The sequence below is a fragment of the Saimiri boliviensis genome, chromosome 11 (genome assembly GCF_048565385.1).
Source record: "Saimiri boliviensis isolate mSaiBol1 chromosome 11, mSaiBol1.pri, whole genome shotgun sequence".
Lineage (NCBI taxonomy): Eukaryota > Metazoa > Chordata > Mammalia > Primates > Cebidae > Saimiri > Saimiri boliviensis.
Window position 1 is genome coordinate 34,756,453 of NC_133459.1, and position 19,822 is coordinate 34,776,274.

Below are 19,822 nucleotides of genomic sequence, written 5' to 3' on the forward strand. Positions count from 1 at the left end.
TTGAAATTTTGACTTTTCATTTATTGAAAATTTTTGTTCTTTTTCACCATGTTATTTTTTTCTCCTCCTATAGAATCGGACAGTTGCAACACCGAGCCACGGAGTATGGGACATGCGAGGGAAACAGTTCCACACAGGAGTTGAAATCAAAATGTGGGCTATCGCTTGTTTTGCCACACAGAGGCAGTGCAGAGAAGAAATATTGAAGTAAGGCATGTCATTACCTTGGCTCTGGGACTTTTTTGTGTTTAGACTTTAAATTACTCATCTAATGTTCCAACAAATGTTGCCTGAATATGGAGTATATTTAGTCACTGAACCGTGTTTTTTTTTTTTTTGTTTTGTTTTTTTTGAGATGAGAGTCTCACTCTGTTGCCCAGGCTGGAGTGCAGTGGGGTGATCCCAGCTCACTGTAACCTCCACCTCCTGGGTTCAAGTGATTCTCCTGCCTCAGCCTCCAAGTAGCTAGGATTATAGGTGTGTGTTACCACGCCCAGCTAATTTTGTATTTTTAGTAGAGACAGGGTTTCACCATGTTGGCCAGGCTGGTCTCAAACTCCTGGCCTCAGGTGACCCCTGCCTTGGCCTCCCGAAGTGCTGGGATTACAAGATTGAGCCACCACTCCCAGCCTAATCACTGAACTTTTAAAAATGTTTCTTCTAAAAAAAAAATTTTTTTTAATACAGAAGGAACAGGATTGAAGAAAAAAAAGAAAAGAAAACAAAAATGTTTCTTCTCAGCTGGGTGCAGTTGCTCACACCTGTAATCCAAGCACTTTGGGAGGCCGAGGCAGGGTGATCCCAAGATCAGGAGATCGAGACCATCCTGGCCAACATGGTGAAACTTCATCTCTACTAAAAATACAAAAATTACCTGGGCATGGTGGCACATGCCTTTAGTCTCAGCTACTCACTAGGCTGAGGCAGGAGAATCACTTGAACCCAGGAGGCAGAGGTTCCAGTGAGCCGAGATGGGGCCACTGCACTCCAGCCTGGTGACACAGTGAGACTCCATTTCAAAAATAACTAAATAAAAGAAAGAAAAGTTTCTTCTCAGTAGTTTGATGAAAAATTTGTTAATCATAGTAAATTCCTTGATTCATTCTACTAGATGTCCTTACAGACTACTGTGAATGGAAAAAACACAAGCTCAAACCACATTTTTTCTTGGATCTCACACCATAGCAATCAACACAGAAGACTCTTGTGACTAAATGTGGGGAGGGTTTCCCTACACACCAAGCAAACAGTCAGCTCTGCAGTGGATACAAGCTGGGTGGCTTCCAATTCAATTGTTACACTATCCACCTGGAGATAGCGTCAGATTCCACAGATTGTGCGCTCAGTCTCTTAAGGCTGCACTCTGCTTCAGATGCCAGTAACAAGTCCAGGCCTCTGGTCAGGGGTTCCTGTGACCTCCTCTTTAAGGTAGATTCATCTGATAGAGCAACTCACAGGACTCAGGAAAACACTTATGTTTACTTTTTTATTATAAAAGATATTACAAAGAATGTAGATAAAGATATGCATAGGGTAAGTTATGGGAAGGGAGTGTGAAGCTTCCATGCTATCCCTGGCTACACCCACCCTCCAGGAAACCTCTGTGTTCAGCTGGCCAGAAGCTCTCCAAACTCCATCCTTTTGGGTTTTTATGGACGCTTCATTACATAGGCCTAATTCATTAAACTGTTGGCCATTAGTTATCAGCTTAACCTTTGGCCCGTTTTACCTCCTTAAAGGTTGGGGTATGGGGGTGAAAGGCCACCCCTGTAATCCTGTCTTGACTTTCCAGAGTGACCAGACCCCATCCTGAAGCCACCTTCAGGCTACCAGCTATCAGGCAATCATTAGCATACAAAAAAACCACACTTTGGAGTTTCTAAGGATTTTAGGAGTTGTCTGCTAGAAAATGGGAATGAAGAACAAATGTATATTTCACAATATCACAATTACTTTCTGTGGGATAGTAACAGCATCACTGCCTTTTGATGAGTTTAGGTTTAATTTTCAGATTTGCCACTACCTGGATTTATTACCATGGATAATTTATTAAATCTCATTATTCTTCAATGTTCACCTTTGTAAAATAGAGCTAATAATATCTTCTGTTAAAAACTTCAGACAAATTAAATTTAACAGTTTATAATTGAGCAAAGAATGATTTGCAAATCAGGCAGCCCCTGGAACAAGAATAAGTTCAGAGAGACTTCCAGCAGACGCAAGGCTAAAGAAGATTTATGGACAGAAAAAGGAAAGTGGCATACAGAATATGGAAATGAAGCACACAAACAGATGGATTGGTTACAGCTTGGCATTTACCTTATTTGGAGATGTTTTGAACGGTTAGCTGTAATTGATTGGCTGAAACTCCACTATTGGTACTCAAGCAGCTTATATCGTATTTACACCTCCAGTTAGGTTACAGTTTTTGTTTTTGTTTTGAAACAGAGTCTCACTCTGTAGCCCAGGCTAGAGTGCAGTGTCGTGATCTTGGCTCACTACAGCCTCTGCCTCTTAGGTTTAAGCAGTTCTCCTGCCTTAGCCTCTGGAATAGCTGGAGCTACAGGCATGCACCACTATGCCCGGCTAATTTTTGTGTTTTTAGTCGAGACAGGGTTTCACTGTGTTGGCCAGTCTGGTTTCAAACTCCTGACCTCAGGTGATCCACCTGCCTTGGCCTCCCAAAGTGCTGGGATTACAGGTGTGAGCCACTGCACCTGGCCTGGGTTACAGGGTACTATGTTTAGAGAAGCCTTTAGGCTGAACTTAAAAGATGTAAGGAGGTAGCTTTAGACAAAACTTAATTTAACAGTTATCCCCTTCAATCGACCTCTCAAATTTTGGGGTTTTTTTAATGGATTGGCATTGATTTCACTCTGTCACCATCATAAATTTACTTATTGGTCTCAAATCCCACTGGGAAATTGCAGAGCAATGGATTTTGTGAAATGGAAACAAGGACTTAAGATTACTTTTTTCTAAGGGTACCAGTAGAGGGGACCTCCTTGTGCTGAAATTTCATGTTTTCAAGAGAAAAACAAAATAGAATCTATCTATTTCTTTAATGTTTCAATTTAATTATCTCACATTTAGCATGAGTGACTCCATTTTAGTTTGGTGTGATCTGCTGGGGCCTCGTGCATGAGCTTAGCCCAAAACAATGACCTCCCATAATTTTCTTTAAAAATTCCTCCCTTTCTGGCCAGACGCGGTGGCTCATACCTGTAATCCCAGCACTTTGGGAGACCAAGGCAGGCAGATCACCTGAGGTCAAGAGTTTGAGACCAACGTGACCAACATGGAGAAACCCCGTCTCTACTAAAAATAGAAAAATTGGCCAGGCGTGGTGGTGCATGCCTGTAATCCCAGCTACTCAGAAGACTGAGGCAGGAGAATTGCTTGAACTCAGGAGGCGGAGGTTGCGGTGAGCCGAGATCGCACCATTGCACTCCAGCCTGGCAACAAGAGTGAGACTCTGTCTCAAAAAAAAAACCCTTCTTTTCTAACTTATACCAGTGAAATCTGAATTGTAGGGGTTATATAGGGATTAGTATTTTTTTAAATCTAGGTGATTCCAATATTCAGCCACCTGTGAGAAACAATGTCTTAAATGCTTTTTATAAACATTTATATAAGTGCAAAGATAGTGGAACACTGATTTATTTTTTCATTGGAAGAAAATGTCTGCGAAGTATAAATGCCCCTCATCATAAAACAAGATTCTTCAAGTTTCTACTTGATTGACTTGGTACAAACTTGAAGCAAGTTGTACTTCTATTTTTTACTCCAAGATTGTTTAATATCTATTCCTTAAATGTAAAGAAATATATAATGCCTGGGGTGTAATAAAATCTTAATATTTAATGACTATTCTCACTTCTCAATGTAATTTCATACTATTTCTCTATAAAATGATAGTATTCCATTTAACATTACTGATTTTTATTTAAAAACCTGGACAAAAAATTATAAATATGTCTTTATCCTAGATACTCTGACTATAAAATTACTGAACCAAATTGAATTATTTCTAAGGCATTTGTACACTAAAACTTTTTTTGTTTCTAGGCATATAAAATGTGGATTATGTCGCAAATTGAGATTAAAATTATTTTGGGTTTTGTAACAATTAAAAACAAAATTCCTTCCTTTTGGTTAGGTCCTCAGTTAGCTAAGTGTGTGACCAAAACTTAGGATCTTAGTACCATTCTGTTAAGATTTTGGATTTCTGGTCTCAATATGTCATTCGTAAGTATGGTGTCCTAATGGTCATATATTTCTTTGAGTTTTTGTTCCATTTCAAGAGAGACCATGCCACTTGACTTATTATTGTTTTTAGGTGGAGTCTTGCCCTGTGGCCCAGGCTGGAGTGCAGTGGCTTACTACAACCTCCACCTCCCAGGTTCAAGCCATTCTCCTGTCTCAGCCTTCCAAGTGGCTGGGACTTCAGGCACCTGCCACCACGCCTGGCTAATTTTTGTATTTTTAGTAGAGACGGGGTTTTACCTTGTTGGTCAGGCTGGTCTTGAACTTCTGACCTCAGGTAATCCACCTGCCTTGGCCTTCCAAAGCACTGAGATTACAGGCGTGAGCCACTGCACCCAGTTGACCATTTGACGTTCTACAGATGGCCATATGCAAACACTTAAAACTGTTAAGAGAATATAGTCTGCCAGGGAGACTACTATTATGACTATCAGGAGGATAACCCCAAAACTTTGGAGTATGCTCCTTAGCCAAGGTCCCCATGAACCAAGCTACCAAAAATCAAATAGATCAAAGAACAAGCTAGAATAAGAGTCTACTCATTTCAACCAAGCAGCCTATTTGTTAATCCCCTACAACTGAATCTCTGTAATACCCAATCTATTCCTCCATGTTCAATAAGAAGTATCAGCCACTACAGATACTTCTGTTTAGCCTGTAAGTAATCTAGAGCAATTCTATTATCCAGCACAACTTTAGCAAGAGAATTGAAAGTCTTTTTTTTTTTTTTTTGAGACGGAGTTTGGCTCTTGTTACCCAGGCTGGAGTGCAATGGCACGATCTCGGCTCACCGCAACCTCCGCCTCCTGGGTTCAGGCAATTCTCCTGCCTCAGCCTCTTGAGTAGCTGAGATTACAGGCACCCACCACCACGCCCAGCTAATTTTTTGTATTTTTTTTTTAGTAGAGACGGGGTTTCACCATGGTGACCAGGATGGTCTCGATCTCTCGACCTCGTGATCCACCCGTCTCGGCCTCCCAAAGTGCTGGGATTACAGGCTTGAGCCACCGCGCCCGGCCGAATTGAAAGTCTTTTGTGTAACTATAGTCTTTCCAGTAGAATCTGCTATAGAGCCTATAAATTTCTAATAGGCTAGGATATTTAGAGGGATAAATTTCTAAACATTGCCTCATTAACTCCAAACCATAAGCCAGGCACGGTGGCTCACACCTGTAATCCCAGCACTTTTGGAGACTGAGGTGGGCAAATTGCTTGACTCAAGAGTTTAAGACCAGCCTAGGCAACCTGGCGAAACTCTGTCTCTACTGAAAATACAAAAATTATCCGAGCACAGTGGTGCACACCTGTGGTCTCAGCTACTCAGGAGGCTGAAGTTGGGGCACTGCTTAAGCCCAGGAGGCAGAGCCGAGATCATGCCACTGCATCCCAGTCTGGGCCCCAGAACCAGACCCTGTCTCCAAAAAGAAAAAAACGACATAGAAAAAGAAGCCAAATAAAGCCCATCCAGAAGACTGAATGCCTCATGGCAATATTCTCTTTAACCTGTATTGACAGTGTTCTGGTTTTTTTGTTTTTTGTTTTTTTGTTTTTTGAGGTGGACTCTCACTCTCACCCAGGCTGGAGTGCAGTGGCTTGATCTCGGCTCACTGCAACCTCCACCTCCCAGGTTCAAGCGATTCCCCTGCCTCAGCCGCTCAAGTAGCTGGGACTACAGGCGTATACCACCACACGCAGCTGATTTTTTGTATTTTAGTAGAGACAGCATTTCACCATGTTGGCCAGAATGGTCTTGATCTCCTGACTTCGTGATCTGCCCGCCTCGGCCTCCCAAAATGCTGGGATTACAGGCGTGAGCCACTGCACCCGGCCAATGTGAGGTTTTTTTTTATCCTTCACAAATAAAAGTATATCCTATGAGTACACACAAGAGACCCCTTTTTCAGTTTAGTTGTTCATATAGGAATAAACCTGGAAAAAATTGAGAGCTAAGAGCTTCATGATAGCAAAGAAGTCTTGATCCATGATCTTGATCCACATCTAGGAGGCCATCTGCTTCTCAGGAGAAACTTCCCTCATCAGCTTTACCTTAAGTTCTCCCTCTGGTGGGTGTATGACTCCAAGAGTCTGGCTGGGCCTTTTTAAGCTGCGAGATTGCAAACCCAAGCTTCAAGGTCCTGAAGTTTTGCTGCAGTGTGGGTGATAACGGGAGTCTTTCTCTGATGTGTTTCCAAAAGATCCAGTCTCTTGAGTTGTAGATTATGAAGGGTTTGATTATCCTCGGTCAGTGGTCTGTGAAAAACTTCTTTACCTGGTGAAAATATACTTTGGCCTAATGTATTAAAACCTTGCAGCATTTAGTCATGTTAAAGTTCAGGAGCAGAAGATACAGGAGGTTCTATTATTAGGAGCATAAGCCTTCCAGTGACTATTTCGTAAGAGGTCAACTTTTGTTTTCCACTGGAAGTGAATCTGTCATCAATCTGAAACATCTTTGACCAAGGCAATCCAGATTGTTCAGTTAGTTTTGCCTAATGCTCTTGTTGTCTGTAATACTTATTTAACTGTTTTACAGAGAATCCAGTGAGGCAAGTACCTCTATCACTGGAGATTTCTTCAGCAATGTCCCATGAGAGAAACGTATTTCCTAATAACTTTTAGCTACTATTATAGCATCAGCCCACTTGCATAAGAAAGCTTCTATACAACCAGAAAATATGCACTGAAAATCACAATGGAATGAAGTCCGTCCATAAAATGTTCAGGTGTAGCAGAAATGTACCTGAAGTTTTGATTGTCTTCTCAAGATTATGGGTTTGACAAACTATACATTGGTCATAAACCATTTTAGCAATTTAGAACAGTCACCACGCCAATTCATGTGTATTTATGATATTTTGTTTGTTTGTTTCTTTTGAGATGTAGTCTCGCTCTGTCACCCAGGCTGGAGTACAGTAGCATGATCTTGGCTCACCGCAACCTCTGCCTCCTGGGTTCAAGTGATTCTTGTGTCTAAGCCTCCCAGTAGCTGGGACTACAGGCGTGCACCACCATGCCCAGCTAATTTTATGTTTTTTTGTTTTTGAGACGGAGTTTCGCTCTTGTTACCCAGGCTGGAGTGCAATGGCACAATCTCGGCTCACTGCAACTTCTGCCTCCTGGGTTCAAGTAATTCTCCTGCCTCAGCCTCCTGAGTAGCTGGAATTACAGACATGTGCCACCATGCTCAGCTAATTTTTTTGTATTTTTAGTAGAGATGGAGTTTCACCATGTTGACCAGGATGGTCTCGATCTCTTGACCTCGTGATCTGCCCGCCTTGGCCTCTCAAAGTGCTGGGATTACAGGCTTGAGCCACCGCGCCCGGCCAGTTTTATGTATTTTTTTAAGTAGAGACAGGGTTTCACCATGTTTGCCCAGGTGGTGTAGAACTCCTGACCTCAAGTGATCCACCTGCCTCAGCTTCTCAAAGTGCTAGGATTACAGGCGTGAGCCACCATGCCTGGCTAATATATATATTTTATCTCTTTCTTGATGAATCATGGAATGTACACTTCTAGTAATGGAAGTTTTAAGGACTCAAGAAGGACCAGGTAGCCATCTAGTCACTCCATGAATCCATGGTTAACACTGGAATTATATCCTCTTACATATCAATTTTCTTTCTCCAATGGAGGTGCACAGCACTATTTATTACATGGATTATCATAGGTAATTTGACCTGGACCATGAAGTTCATTCAAATTATACACCTAAACAGTTTCAGTACTGACTGAGTTAGCATGAACTGGGGAGGAGGAGGTTGCAGTGAGCCAAGATCTTGCCACTGCACTCACCTGGGTGACAGTGAGACTCTGCCTTGGGAAAAAAAAAAAAAAAGAGAGAGAGAATGAAAATATTGAAATCTTATTAGAAGCTTCTACGCATCAATAAGCATCCGCATCCTTGAATGAAACTAAGTTGGCCCGGCGGGCGCGTCCGTCCGTCCTTCCTTCCGTCTCCCTCACGGCCTCACTCCCCCGCGGCCCGCCGTGCGGGTCTCGGGGCTGGGTGCCCGGGGCCGGCGGGGGGCGGGGGGGAAGAAACTAAGTTGGGGGCCTTTTTTTTTTTTTTTTTTTTTGAGATGGAGTCTCCCTCTGTTGCTCAGCCTAGAGTACAGTGGTGCCATCTCGGCTTACTACAACCTCTGCCTTCCAGATTCAAGCGATTCTCCTGCCTCAGCTTCCTGAGCAGCTGGGATTACAGGTGTGCACCACCACCACCAGCTAATATTTTTTATTTTTAGTAGAGATGGGGCTTCACTATGTTGGTCAGGCTGGTCTCAAACTCCTGACCTCTTGCATGATCCACCCACCTCAGCCTCCCAAAGTGCTGGGATTACAGGTATGAGCCACTGCCACTGCGCCTGGCCTTTTTTTTGACAAATAGGATCTCACTCTTTTGTCCAGGCTAGAGTGTAGTGGTGTGACCATGGCTCACTGGAGCCTCAATCTCCCAAGCTTAAGTGATCGTCCTACGTCAGCCTCCCAGAGTAGATGGGACCACAAGGACATGCCACCATGCCCTGCTAATTTTTTCCTTTTTTTTGTAAAGACAAAGTCTCATTGTGTTTCCCAGGCCAACTCCTGGGCTCAAGCAATCCTCCTGCTTTGGCCACCCAAAATGCTAGGATTATAAGCGTGAACCATCACACCTGGCCTAGCGCTCTCATTTGTAAATGGACTTCTTAAAGTGTAGTCGTATTCATTTTGGATGTTCCACTATAATTTTTAATTACCTAAAGTGAGATTTCACCATTTCAATGTTTGCCACTTTTGGGTTTTAACATTTATGCATGTGTAGGTAGGCATAGCTATAAGGTAGAGTACTCAGTTCTTCAGAAATTAAGGATCCCATTTTTTACCTTGAATCTTGGCTTTGGCTGTCAGATCCCATTGATCAACTTAGCCAGTGATTTTTCCCTACCTGGACACACGAGAAAAAGAAACACAGGGTGCAGGCCAGGCGTGGTGGCTCATGCCTATAATCCCAGCACTTTGGGAGGCCGAGGCAGGTAGATCACCTGAGGTCAGGAGTTGGAGACCAGCTTGGCCAACATGGTGAAACCCCGTCTCTACTAAAAACACAAAAATTAGCTGCACGTGGTGGCAGGCACCCATAATCTCAGCTACTTGGGAGGCTGAGGCAGGAGAAGTGCTAGAACCCTGGAGATGGAGGTTGCAGGCAGCCAAGATCTCTCCATTGCACTCCAGCCCAGGTAAGAGCAGTGAGACTCTATCTCAAAAAAGAAAATAAAGTACATAGACATAGAACACAAAAACCTCTGTGAATTTCCAAAAGCCAAAGTTCCTTATTTGCCATTAACTGCCAGTTTCTGCCTGACTCAGTTAGGACTCTAACTGAATCCATGTCAGTTAATTATCAGATCCAGTTCAATTCTGGACCCAGTCCAGTTTCTGTCATGACTTCTGAACCCATTTCAGATTTAAAAATTTGATCAAATAAATTCAGATAGCTTGAAATGTAAATCCATGGAGCTTCAGAATCTGAGAATTTACCCACAATCTTCAGTTGCTTGCAAGAGAGCAATGGTCACAGTGAGTCTGACTGGTACCAGGCTTAGTCATTCAGTGCTCCTAGGGATTGCTAGCATCTCTACTTCAGATTTCACTTCTGACACCATCTGTTAAAAGAAAAACTATACAAATTAAATTTAACAGAGTTAAATTGAGGAAACAGTGATTCACAAATCAGGCAGCCCTTAGAACCAGAATAGGTTCAGAGAGAGTCTTTATAGACAGAAAAAGGAAAATGATGTACAGAAAATGAAGCGAGGTACAGAAACAGCTGTATAGCTTACACCTTGATGTTTGCCTTATTTGAACATGGTTTGAACAGTTGCTTGCCTTTGATTGGCTGAAACACAGCAACTGGTACAAGAGTAGGTTTTAGCTTGTTTACACATCTGGAGATTACAGTTCACTACGTACAGAGAAACCTTTAGGCCAGACTTTAAAAACGTAAGGAGACAGCTTTAGGTGAAACGTAATGTGACAGTACTTACCAGGTGAGGATTAACTAAGATCCTTATTTTTCTGTTGAAAATCTTGATGGAATGGTTAAACTCCTTGTTTCTATTTCCTTACCTTCCAAACTTTGGCTTTCATCTCTCCCACTTTTTCTCTCTTCTTCAGATTCTGTCCTCCGACTTCTAAGTGCTCAAAAATCTTCTGTTCAATTTTTTTTAATCAGCAATTTTCACATTATCTGACTTAATCTCTTAGGCTTCCAGACCGCTATCATCTCTCCTCCCTTGAAATCTTAGTGCTCTGCTAAAACTGGTTCCTGGAAGATTTCTTGTATCTTTATGCTTATCAGTTCCAATGGTCTCTTCTAAGCCATTAGTTTTCTCAAAATATGACTGCCTCCTTTTTTTTTTTTTTTTTGAGATGGGGTCTCACTCTGTTACCCAGGCTGGAGTGTGGTGATACAATCACAAATCACTGCAGCCTCAACTTCCCAGGCTCAAATGATCCTCCCACCTGAGCTTCCCAAGTAGCTGGGACTACAGACATATGACACCATACCCAGCTAATTCTATTTTTTTGTATAGGTAGGATCTCACTATGTTGCCTAGGCTGGTCTCAAACTCCTGGACTCAAGCAGTCCTCTTCCCTTGGCATCCCAGAGTTCTGGAATTACAGGTGTGAGCCACCGCACCCTGCCTGCCTTCTTGACATTCTCCTCTCTTGCCTTCTGGTTCTTTAGTTCACGTTTCCTGGCTTCTTTTCCTCTTCATTATCGATCTCCTCTCCTTTGGGATTTTCACACAGTCTCAATGGCTTCTGCTGTCACCCTTGTTTGAGAATTTTGGCTGTCATGTAAGAACACCACCTCCACTGTGACTGTTCCTACTCTGAAATGTTTAGGCTTCTCTTTGACAAAGAGTGACATTCAAAATCCATATGACATTTATTAATTTTATTCGTGTTTTTTTTTTTTTTTGACATAGAGTCTCACTCTGTAGCCCAGGCTGGAGTGCAGTGACATGATCTCAGCTCAGTGCAATCTCTGCCTCCTGGGTTCAAGTGTAAAATCAATATGACATTTAATATCTTTCACCAGTCAATCTTAAGTCCTTCGTCATTACTCCATTTTCACATATTCTATACAAAGAAACTGAAGCACTGTATTCCTTCTATCTCCCTGTCCTTTTCTTCCTGTTTCCACTCATGCAGCCCTTTACTAAGAATGCGCCCTTCCTATCTCTACCCCTCTGTATCCTCTCTATTTGTGCTTGTCAACTTATGTGCAAAATACAGTTGTATTATAATTATTTTGTAAATGTATTACCCCTCTGGAATCTAATTTTCTTAAGGAAATGATCCTTATCTAATTTAAATCTCTACTTGTATGAAGTATGCCAATAATGAAATGTTCTTGGATGATACAAGGACCAATTTACCTCAAGCCAATTCAGAATTTGCCTTGTCTTCTTCATGGCAAGAAGAAATTAGAATGTGAGAAATAAATTTTTTTGGTATTTATTTCTGTTCATCCCTTTTTATTAATCCCAAATCTCTAAATGGATGCTTAAATGATTACTTAATATATTTTTTTCCTCCAGAGTTTTTGTCTCCCTGATTTCAAGTAAAATGTCATAAGGATGGTTTATTACAGTGCTACCATTATCTTATTTGGCCTCAAAAGCCAAAAAAAAGAAATGTTTTTTGAACTTGAGCTTTTAAAAAATTTTTATATTTGTTATTCACAGCTTGAATAGATGTCTCAGCATCATTGAGCCTGTGGCTCTTGTTCAGGCTAAGTGAAAATATTCTACTTCATACTTTTTAAAATTAAACACCAATAAGGAATAAGAGAAGGGAGTATCTACAAACTTCATCTCTATCCTGAAGAAATCAGAGTGTTGTAAGCAAAGATTACTCAGATCCTTGACTTAGGACCTCATTTGTTTTAAAAACAAGTGAAGCGCCGGGCACGGTGGCTCAAGCCTGTAATCCCAGCACTTTGGGAGGCCGAGGCGGGTGGATCACGAGGTCGAGAGATCGAGACCATCCTGGTCAACATGGTGAAACCCTGTCTCTACTAAAAATACAAAAAAACTAGCTGGGCGTGGTGGCGCGTGCCTGTAATCCCAGCTACTCAGGAGGCCGAGGCAGGAGAATTGCCTGAGCCCAGGAGTCGGAGGTTGCGGTGAGCCGAGATTGTGCCATTGCACTCCAGCCTGGGTAACAAGAGCGAAACTCCGTCTCAAAAAAAAAAAAAAAAAACAAGTGAAGCAATTGTTGCTCATTATTGCTCATTTTTACTAAATTCAGAATTTTCGTTAAATATTACTTTAGTGGCTGGGATTGGTGGCCCATGCGCGTAATCCCAGAACTTTGGGAGGCCAAGGTGGATGGATCGCCTGAGGTCAGGAGTTTGAGACCAGCCTGACCAACATGGTGAAACCCCATCTCTACTAAAAATACAAAAATTAGCCAGGCATGGTGGCACATGCCTGTAATCGGAGCTCAGGTGGGAACCGTTTAAGCCTGGGAAGTTTAGGCTGTAGTGAGTTGTGATTGTATCGCTGTACTCCAGCCTGGGCAACAGAGTAATACCCCATCTCAAAAAAAAATTAAAAAGGAAGAAATTGGTTTTGGGAGTTTTTCAGTGTAAATGAAAGTACATTGAAATGCTGCGTGCTTCGTCTGTCTGTTTGTTTGTTTTGAGGCAGAGTCTCACTCTGTCGTCTAGGCTGGAGTGCAGTGGCACAATCTTGGCTCACTGCAACCTCCACCTCCCATCTTTAAGTGATTCTCCTGCCTCAGCCTCCCAAGTAGCTAGAACTACAGGTGTCTGCCACCACACCAAACTAGTTTTGTATTTTTAGTAGAGATGGGGTTTCGCCATGTTGGCTAGGCTGGTCTCAAACTCCTGACTTCAAGTGATTCACTTGCCTCAGACTCCCGGAGTGCTGAGATTACAGGCATGAGTCACTGTACCCGGCCTCATCTGTTTTTAAATTTTCTTTTTATATTTTAAAAAATATCTTCTGAGGGTATAATCTTTCCTGCTATTCTAGTGTGAGATAGGTAATACTATAGAAATTCTGGCTCTACCATAGAAATTCTGGCTCTACCATTTATCTCATAATTTGACCTTTGGCCAAATATGTAATGTCTATGAAACTGTTTTCTGACCTGTAAAATAGGAATATACCTGCCCTGCCTCTTTCTTACAGATCTTGTGAATCAAATTAGAAAATATACAATAGCTAAAATTTATCAAGCTTTTACCATGGTCTTGGGTGGTGTGCTAAGTGCTTTACGTGTATGATCTCATTTAATCTTCACACCAACCCTATAATGGAAGTAATCCTTTTACAGATGAGGAAAACTGAAATAAATTGCCTAAAATATTATGGCTAGTACAGAGCAGAACTGGGAATTGAACTCTCCTTACTAACTCTAGAGCTGGGCTCTTAATCAGCATATGCTATTACTAATGCTCCTTGTAAACTACAAAATACTGTATAACTGTATAGTATGTTCTTAGTTTGCAAAATGGATTACTGACCCACCATTGCCCTTAACATCAGTAGTCTGGTGACCTCTCATATATGGAGCACACAAATCTTTGCTTTATCCTTACATTCCCTTCCCAAACTTCCCATTACTACTTTATAGAAATTCATGACTAGACAAAGGTTTTATATTTAGTGGTTTCTCCTTCTAGGGGTTTCACAGACCAGCTGCGTAAGATTTCTAAGGATGCAGGGATGCCCATCCAGGGCCAGCCATGCTTCTGCAAATATGCACAAGGGGCAGACAGCGTAGAGCCCATGTTCCGGCATCTCAAGAACACATATTCTGGCCTACAGCTTATTATCGTCATCCTGCCAGGGAAGACACCAGTGTATGGTAAGGATATCTTAAGACTGCATTTTTCCTCAAATATTTGATATCCTTTTAGGATTATGCTTAAACATGTCCTAAAACTTCCAAATGTTAAAATATATTTTATGACACAGTATTTAAAACCATGTATTATTATTTGAAGACAAATCAATATAGCAAACTAAATAGTCCAAGATGAGATACTATGAAAAGAGTTTCAGTAGTGAAAAGAGGCATCACATGACAATGGCTAAGGGAAGAATTATTTAATAAAAATGGCATTGAGCTAATTTGAGTATCAGTATAATGTAGTGGTTAAAAGCACAGGCTATCAAATTAAACTGTATTGCTCAATATTCAAGTACTGCTGCCGGTTGTACTACCTGTGTGACTTGGCTGAATTACTTAATCATACTAACCCTTAGTTTCCTCATCTCTGGAATTGGGATACTATTTATGTATGTATGTATGTAGTATGTATGTTTGGGATAGGATCTCACTCAGTGTTTCAGGCTGGAATGCAGTGGTGCAATCATTGCTTACTGCAGCCTTGACCTCTTGGGTTCAAACAAGCCTCCTGCATTGGCCTCCCAAGTAGCCGGAACTAAAGGCATGTGCCACCACACTGGGCTAATTTTTTATTTTTTTGTAGGACAGGATCTCACTATGTTTCTTGGGTTGGCCTCTAACTCCCGGGCTCAAGCAATCCTCAAACCTTGGCTTCCCAAAGTGCTGGGATTACAGGTGTGAGTCACTGCGCCCAGCCTCTTTCTGGTTTTAATTGAGTATTTTATATGATTATATTTTCCTTCCTCTTTTAGTGTATCAGTTATACTTCCTTTATACATACCACACATACCCTGGGATACTAATAATACCTAATCCACATATAGGGTAGTTGTAAGGATTAACTGAGTCTACTTATGTAAAGGATCTAGAATAGCACCTTTCCTATAGTAAACAGTAAATTTTAACTTTTTATAAACAAAATTTTGTGAGATTAATAAGTTAAACATTGTCATTGAATCGTAGAAAAATACAAAGAAAATATAATGTTCAAACCACTGAATGGGGTAAAATCATGTAAGTTTAGAAATAATAGAAGAAATCACAAAAGAAAATTGTTAGATTTGACTGAGTAAACCATAAATTTTCTTTTCTATTTCTTTTTTTGTTTTTTGGTTTTTTTTTTTTTTTGAGATGGAGTCTTGCTCTGTTGCCCAGGCTGGAGTGCAGTGGCATGATCTCAGCTCACTGAAACATCTGCCTCCTGGTTTCACACTATTCTCCTGCCTCAGCTTCCCTGGTAGCTGGGACTACAGGCTCATGCCACCATGCCCAGCTAATTTTTGTATTTTTAGTAGAGACAGGATTTCACCATGTTAGTTAGCCAGTGTGGTCTTGAACTCCTGACCTCAGGTGATCCACTCACCTCAGCCTCCCAAAGTGCTGGGATTACAGGTATAAGCCACCATGCCCAGCCCCTAAATTTTCTGTATGTCACAGATGTACGAAAATGAAAAGAAAACCAATAGAGTATGGAAAATATTTGTAGCAAATAGAAACAGTAAACAAATAGTTTATAATTAGTTAAATAAAAACTTCCTTTTTTTAGATTAATGAGAAAAGAATATAAACTGAAATTTCTCTAGTAAAAACAAATAAATATATGAGAAAATGTTTGTTTTTATTTGTAGTTAAAGAAAAATACAGACCAGATGCAGTAGCTTATGCCTATAACCCTAGCATTTTGAGAGTTTTAGGTGAGCAGGTTGCTTGAGTCCAGAAATTTGAGACTAGTCTGGGCAACATAGCAAAACATCATATCTGCAATTAAAAAAAAATTAAAAAACTAGCAAGGCATGGTAGTCCACACTGTGGTCCTAGCTACTTGGGAGGCTGAGGTAGGAGGATTGCTTGAGCCCAGTAGGTGGAGGTTGCAGTGAGCCAAGATCATGCCACTGCATTCCAGCCTGGGCAACAGAGTGAGACCCTTTATCAGAAAAGAAAAAAGAACAAATTAGTAAAGGGAAAAATTTTATGCTACTACATTAGCAAATGTATTTAAATATTGTAATACCTAGTGCTTGTGGGTATACAGTATATTAATACATTGCTTATAGTAGTATAAATTTATATTACCCTTTTCATCAAAACTGTAAATGTGCCTGTGCTGGTCTTGAACTCCTTGCCTCAAGTGATCCTCCCACTTCAGTCTCCCTAAGTGCTGGGATTACAGGCACGAACCACTGCTCCTGGCCCCTCTGGTTTTAATTGAGCCTTTTGTGTAATTCCATTTTCCATTCTGTTTTAGCATATTAATTAGACTTCCTTTTAAAATTTTTGTAGTGTTTTCCCTAGACTTTTTAATATCTATTTACAACTAATCTAAGTCTACTTTCAAGTAATACTGTACCACTTCATAGATAGTGCAGAGATATCTTGTAACAGAATACTCCCAACTTTTCCCTTCTGAACGTTATATTTCTGTCATTTATTTCATGTACTGATAAACTATAACTACCAAATACACTGTTGCTATTACTATTTTGAACAAATAATCTTCTATTAGCTCAAGTAAGAATATGAAAAAAATATTTTACCTTTGTTTGCTGACCTTCAACCTTGCTCCTTTTATTTTGTTTTGTTTTTTAGAGACTGGTCTTGCTATGTTGCCCATGCTAGAGTTGAGTGGCTATTGCCAGGCATGACAATAGTGCACTGCAGCTCCAGACTCCTGGGCTCAAGCGCTTTTCCCGCTTCAACTTCCCCAGTAGCTGGGACTATAGGCCTGCTGCACACCGTACCCTGCTTTTCCTTCATTTATGATTTCTGATCTGTATCATTTTGTTTCTCTCTGGAAAATTATTTTAATATTTCTTACTAAGCATTTCTACCAGCACTAAATACTCTCAGTTTTTATTTGTTTGAGAAAATCTTTATTTTTCCTTTTTTTTCTTTTTTTGAGACACATAAAGATTTAACGTTTACTTACAAATCCTTTACTCACATAATTTCAAGTACTAAGTCATTCTGGAATTCATACATTCTGACATTAAGAACATTCACATGTTGTGCAGCCATCATCACCATCCATTTCCAGAACTTTTTCATCATCCCAAACTGAAACTCTTTATCCATTAAACAATAACTTCCCATGTCACCTCACCCTGACCCCTGGAAAGCACTGTTCTACTTTCTGCTTCTATGAATTGGACTATTCTAGTTTCCTTGTGTACATGAATCCTACAATATTTGGCCTTTAGCATCATATCCTCGAGGTTCATCCATGTTGTACTATATATCAGAATTTTCTTCCTTTTTCAGGCTGAATAATATTCCATTGTATCTATATACTACATTTTGTTTATTCATTTATCTGTTGATGGACATGTGGGTTGCTTCTACATTTTAGCTATTGTGAGTAATGCTGCTATGAACATAGGTATACAAGTATCTCTTCATAACCCTGCTTTCAGTTATTTGGGGTATACATCTAAGAAGTGGCATTGCTGCATCATATTGAAATTCTATTTTTAATTTTCTTAGGAACCTCCACAGTGTTTTCCACAGTGGCTGCACCATTTTACATGCCCACCAGCACTGCACAAGAGTTCCAATTTCTCCACATCCTTGCCAGTGTTTGTTATTTTCTGGCTTTTTGATCCTAATCAGTGTGAAGTAGTATCTCATAATGTTTTTGATTTTGTGTTTTCCTAATGATTAGAGATGTTTGGCCTCTTTTCCTGTGCTTATGGGTCATTTTTCTGTTTATCTTCTTTAGAGAAATGTGTATTGTCATTTGCCCTTTTTTTTAAGACAGGGTCTCAGGCCGGGCGCGGTGGCTCAAGCCTGTAATCCCAGCACTTTGGGAGGCCGAGGCGGGTGGATCACGAGGTCGAGAGATCGAGACCAACCTGGTCAACATGGTGAAACCCCGTCTCTACTAAAAATACAAAAAATTAGCTGGGCATGGTGGTGTGTGCCTATAATCCCAGCTACTCAGGAGGCTGAGGCAGGAGAATTGCCTGAACCCAGGAGGCGGAGGTTGCGGTGAGCCGAGATCGCGCCATTGCACTCCAGCCTGGGTAACAAGAGCGAAACTCCTTCTCAAAAAAAAAAAAAAAAAAAAAAAAAAAAAAAAAAAAAAAAAGACAGGGTCTCACTTTATCACCCAGACCAGAGTGCAATGACATGATCATAGCTCACTGCAACCTCCATATCCTGGGCCCATGCAATCCTCCTACCTCAGCCTTCTGAGTAGCTGAGACTAAAAGCACATGCCATCATGCCTGGCTAATATTTTTTAAAATTTTGGTAGAAACAGGGCCTTGATTTGTTGCCTAAGCTGATCTCTAACTCCTGGGCTCAAGCAATCCTCCCGCCTCAGCCTCCCAAAGTGCTGGGATTACAGGTGTGAGACATTGCACCCATTCTTATATATTTCTTATATATAATAATTTATACTGGGCACAGTAGCTCACGCCTGTAATCCCAGCACTCAGGTGGCTCACGTGAGTTCAGGAGTTCAAGACCAGCCTGGCCAACATGGCAAGACCCCATCTCTACTAAAAATACAAAAATTCCCCAGGCAAGGTGGTACACACCTATAATCCCAGCTACTCTGGAGGCTGAGGCAGGAGAATAACTTGAACCCCAGAGGCAGAGGTTGTAGTGAGCTGAGATCACACCACTGCACTCCAGCCTGGGCAACAGAATGAGACTCCATCTCAAAAAAAAAAAAAAAAAAAAAATTATGGCTAGGTGCGGTGGGAGACTGGGGCAGGAGGATTACTTGAGCTCAGGAGTTTGAGACCAGCCTGGGCAACATGGTGAGACCTCATCTGTACTTAAAAAAAAAAAAAGATTGGTGTGGTGGTGCATGACTGTAGTTCCAGCCACTCAGGAGGCTGAGGCAAGAGGATCACTTTAGCTCAGGAGGTCAAGAGTGCAGTGATCCGTGATAGTGCCACTGCACTCCAGCCTGGGCGACAGCGTGAGATACTCTCAAAAAAAAAAAAGTTATGTACACTGAAATATTTATGGTGGTCATAATGGCAAAGGAAGGGAAAGGAACAGGGACTTTTATTCTTTGTGCTGTAATACCTCTGAATTTTTAAATTAAACATAAGAAAATAGGATTGAAAGCTGTGAGTATACTGTGATTACAAGCACATTAAAATAATATAAATGAGAAAATTACTGGAAGAGTACTATAAAACAGTGGATTATATACATTCTTCTCTTTATACTTTTCAGTTATTGCAGTTACACTGTGGTCACAATACACCTTTTGATACAAGAGAGAAAACAACTGGAAAAGTTGTCACTAAATACTAAAGCTCATCTTCAAAGCAGTATGCTTTCAAATTCAACAGCATCACCTTAGTACTACTGTATTGGCATTGTTTTTGGTATTCTATAGTACAATGATGTATTTTAAGGGGGAAACATAGTAGCTTTATTTTCAGTATGTAAAACTGTTTTCAGGTCTTTTTTTCTGACTAGAGGTTTTGCATCTCTTCCATAGCGGAAGTGAAGCGTGTAGGAGACACACTTTTGGGTATGGCTACACAATGTGTTCAAGTCAAGAATGTAATAAAAACATCTCCTCAAACTCTCTCAAACTTGTGCCTAAAGATAAATGTTAAACTTGGAGGGATCAATAATATTCTTGTACCTCATCAAAGGTAAGATA

The 19,822-nt window shown here is 40.8% G+C and overlaps 1 protein-coding gene across 9 annotated transcripts in view; it reads left to right on the forward strand.

The window, feature by feature from the left end:
- AGO3 (argonaute RISC catalytic component 3) overlaps nt 1-19,822 on the forward strand; it is a 132,586-nt gene that overhangs the window by 88,158 nt on the left and 24,606 nt on the right. For all 9 annotated transcript variants that reach the window (XM_074380511.1, XM_074380512.1, XM_003937513.3 and 6 more), the window contains 3 exons: nt 74-207; nt 13,964-14,148; nt 19,655-19,814. In XM_074380511.1, coding sequence (XP_074236612.1) covers nt 74-207; nt 13,964-14,148; nt 19,655-19,814 — 479 coding nt within the window. The remainder of the gene's footprint in view (nt 1-73; nt 208-13,963; nt 14,149-19,654; nt 19,815-19,822) is intronic.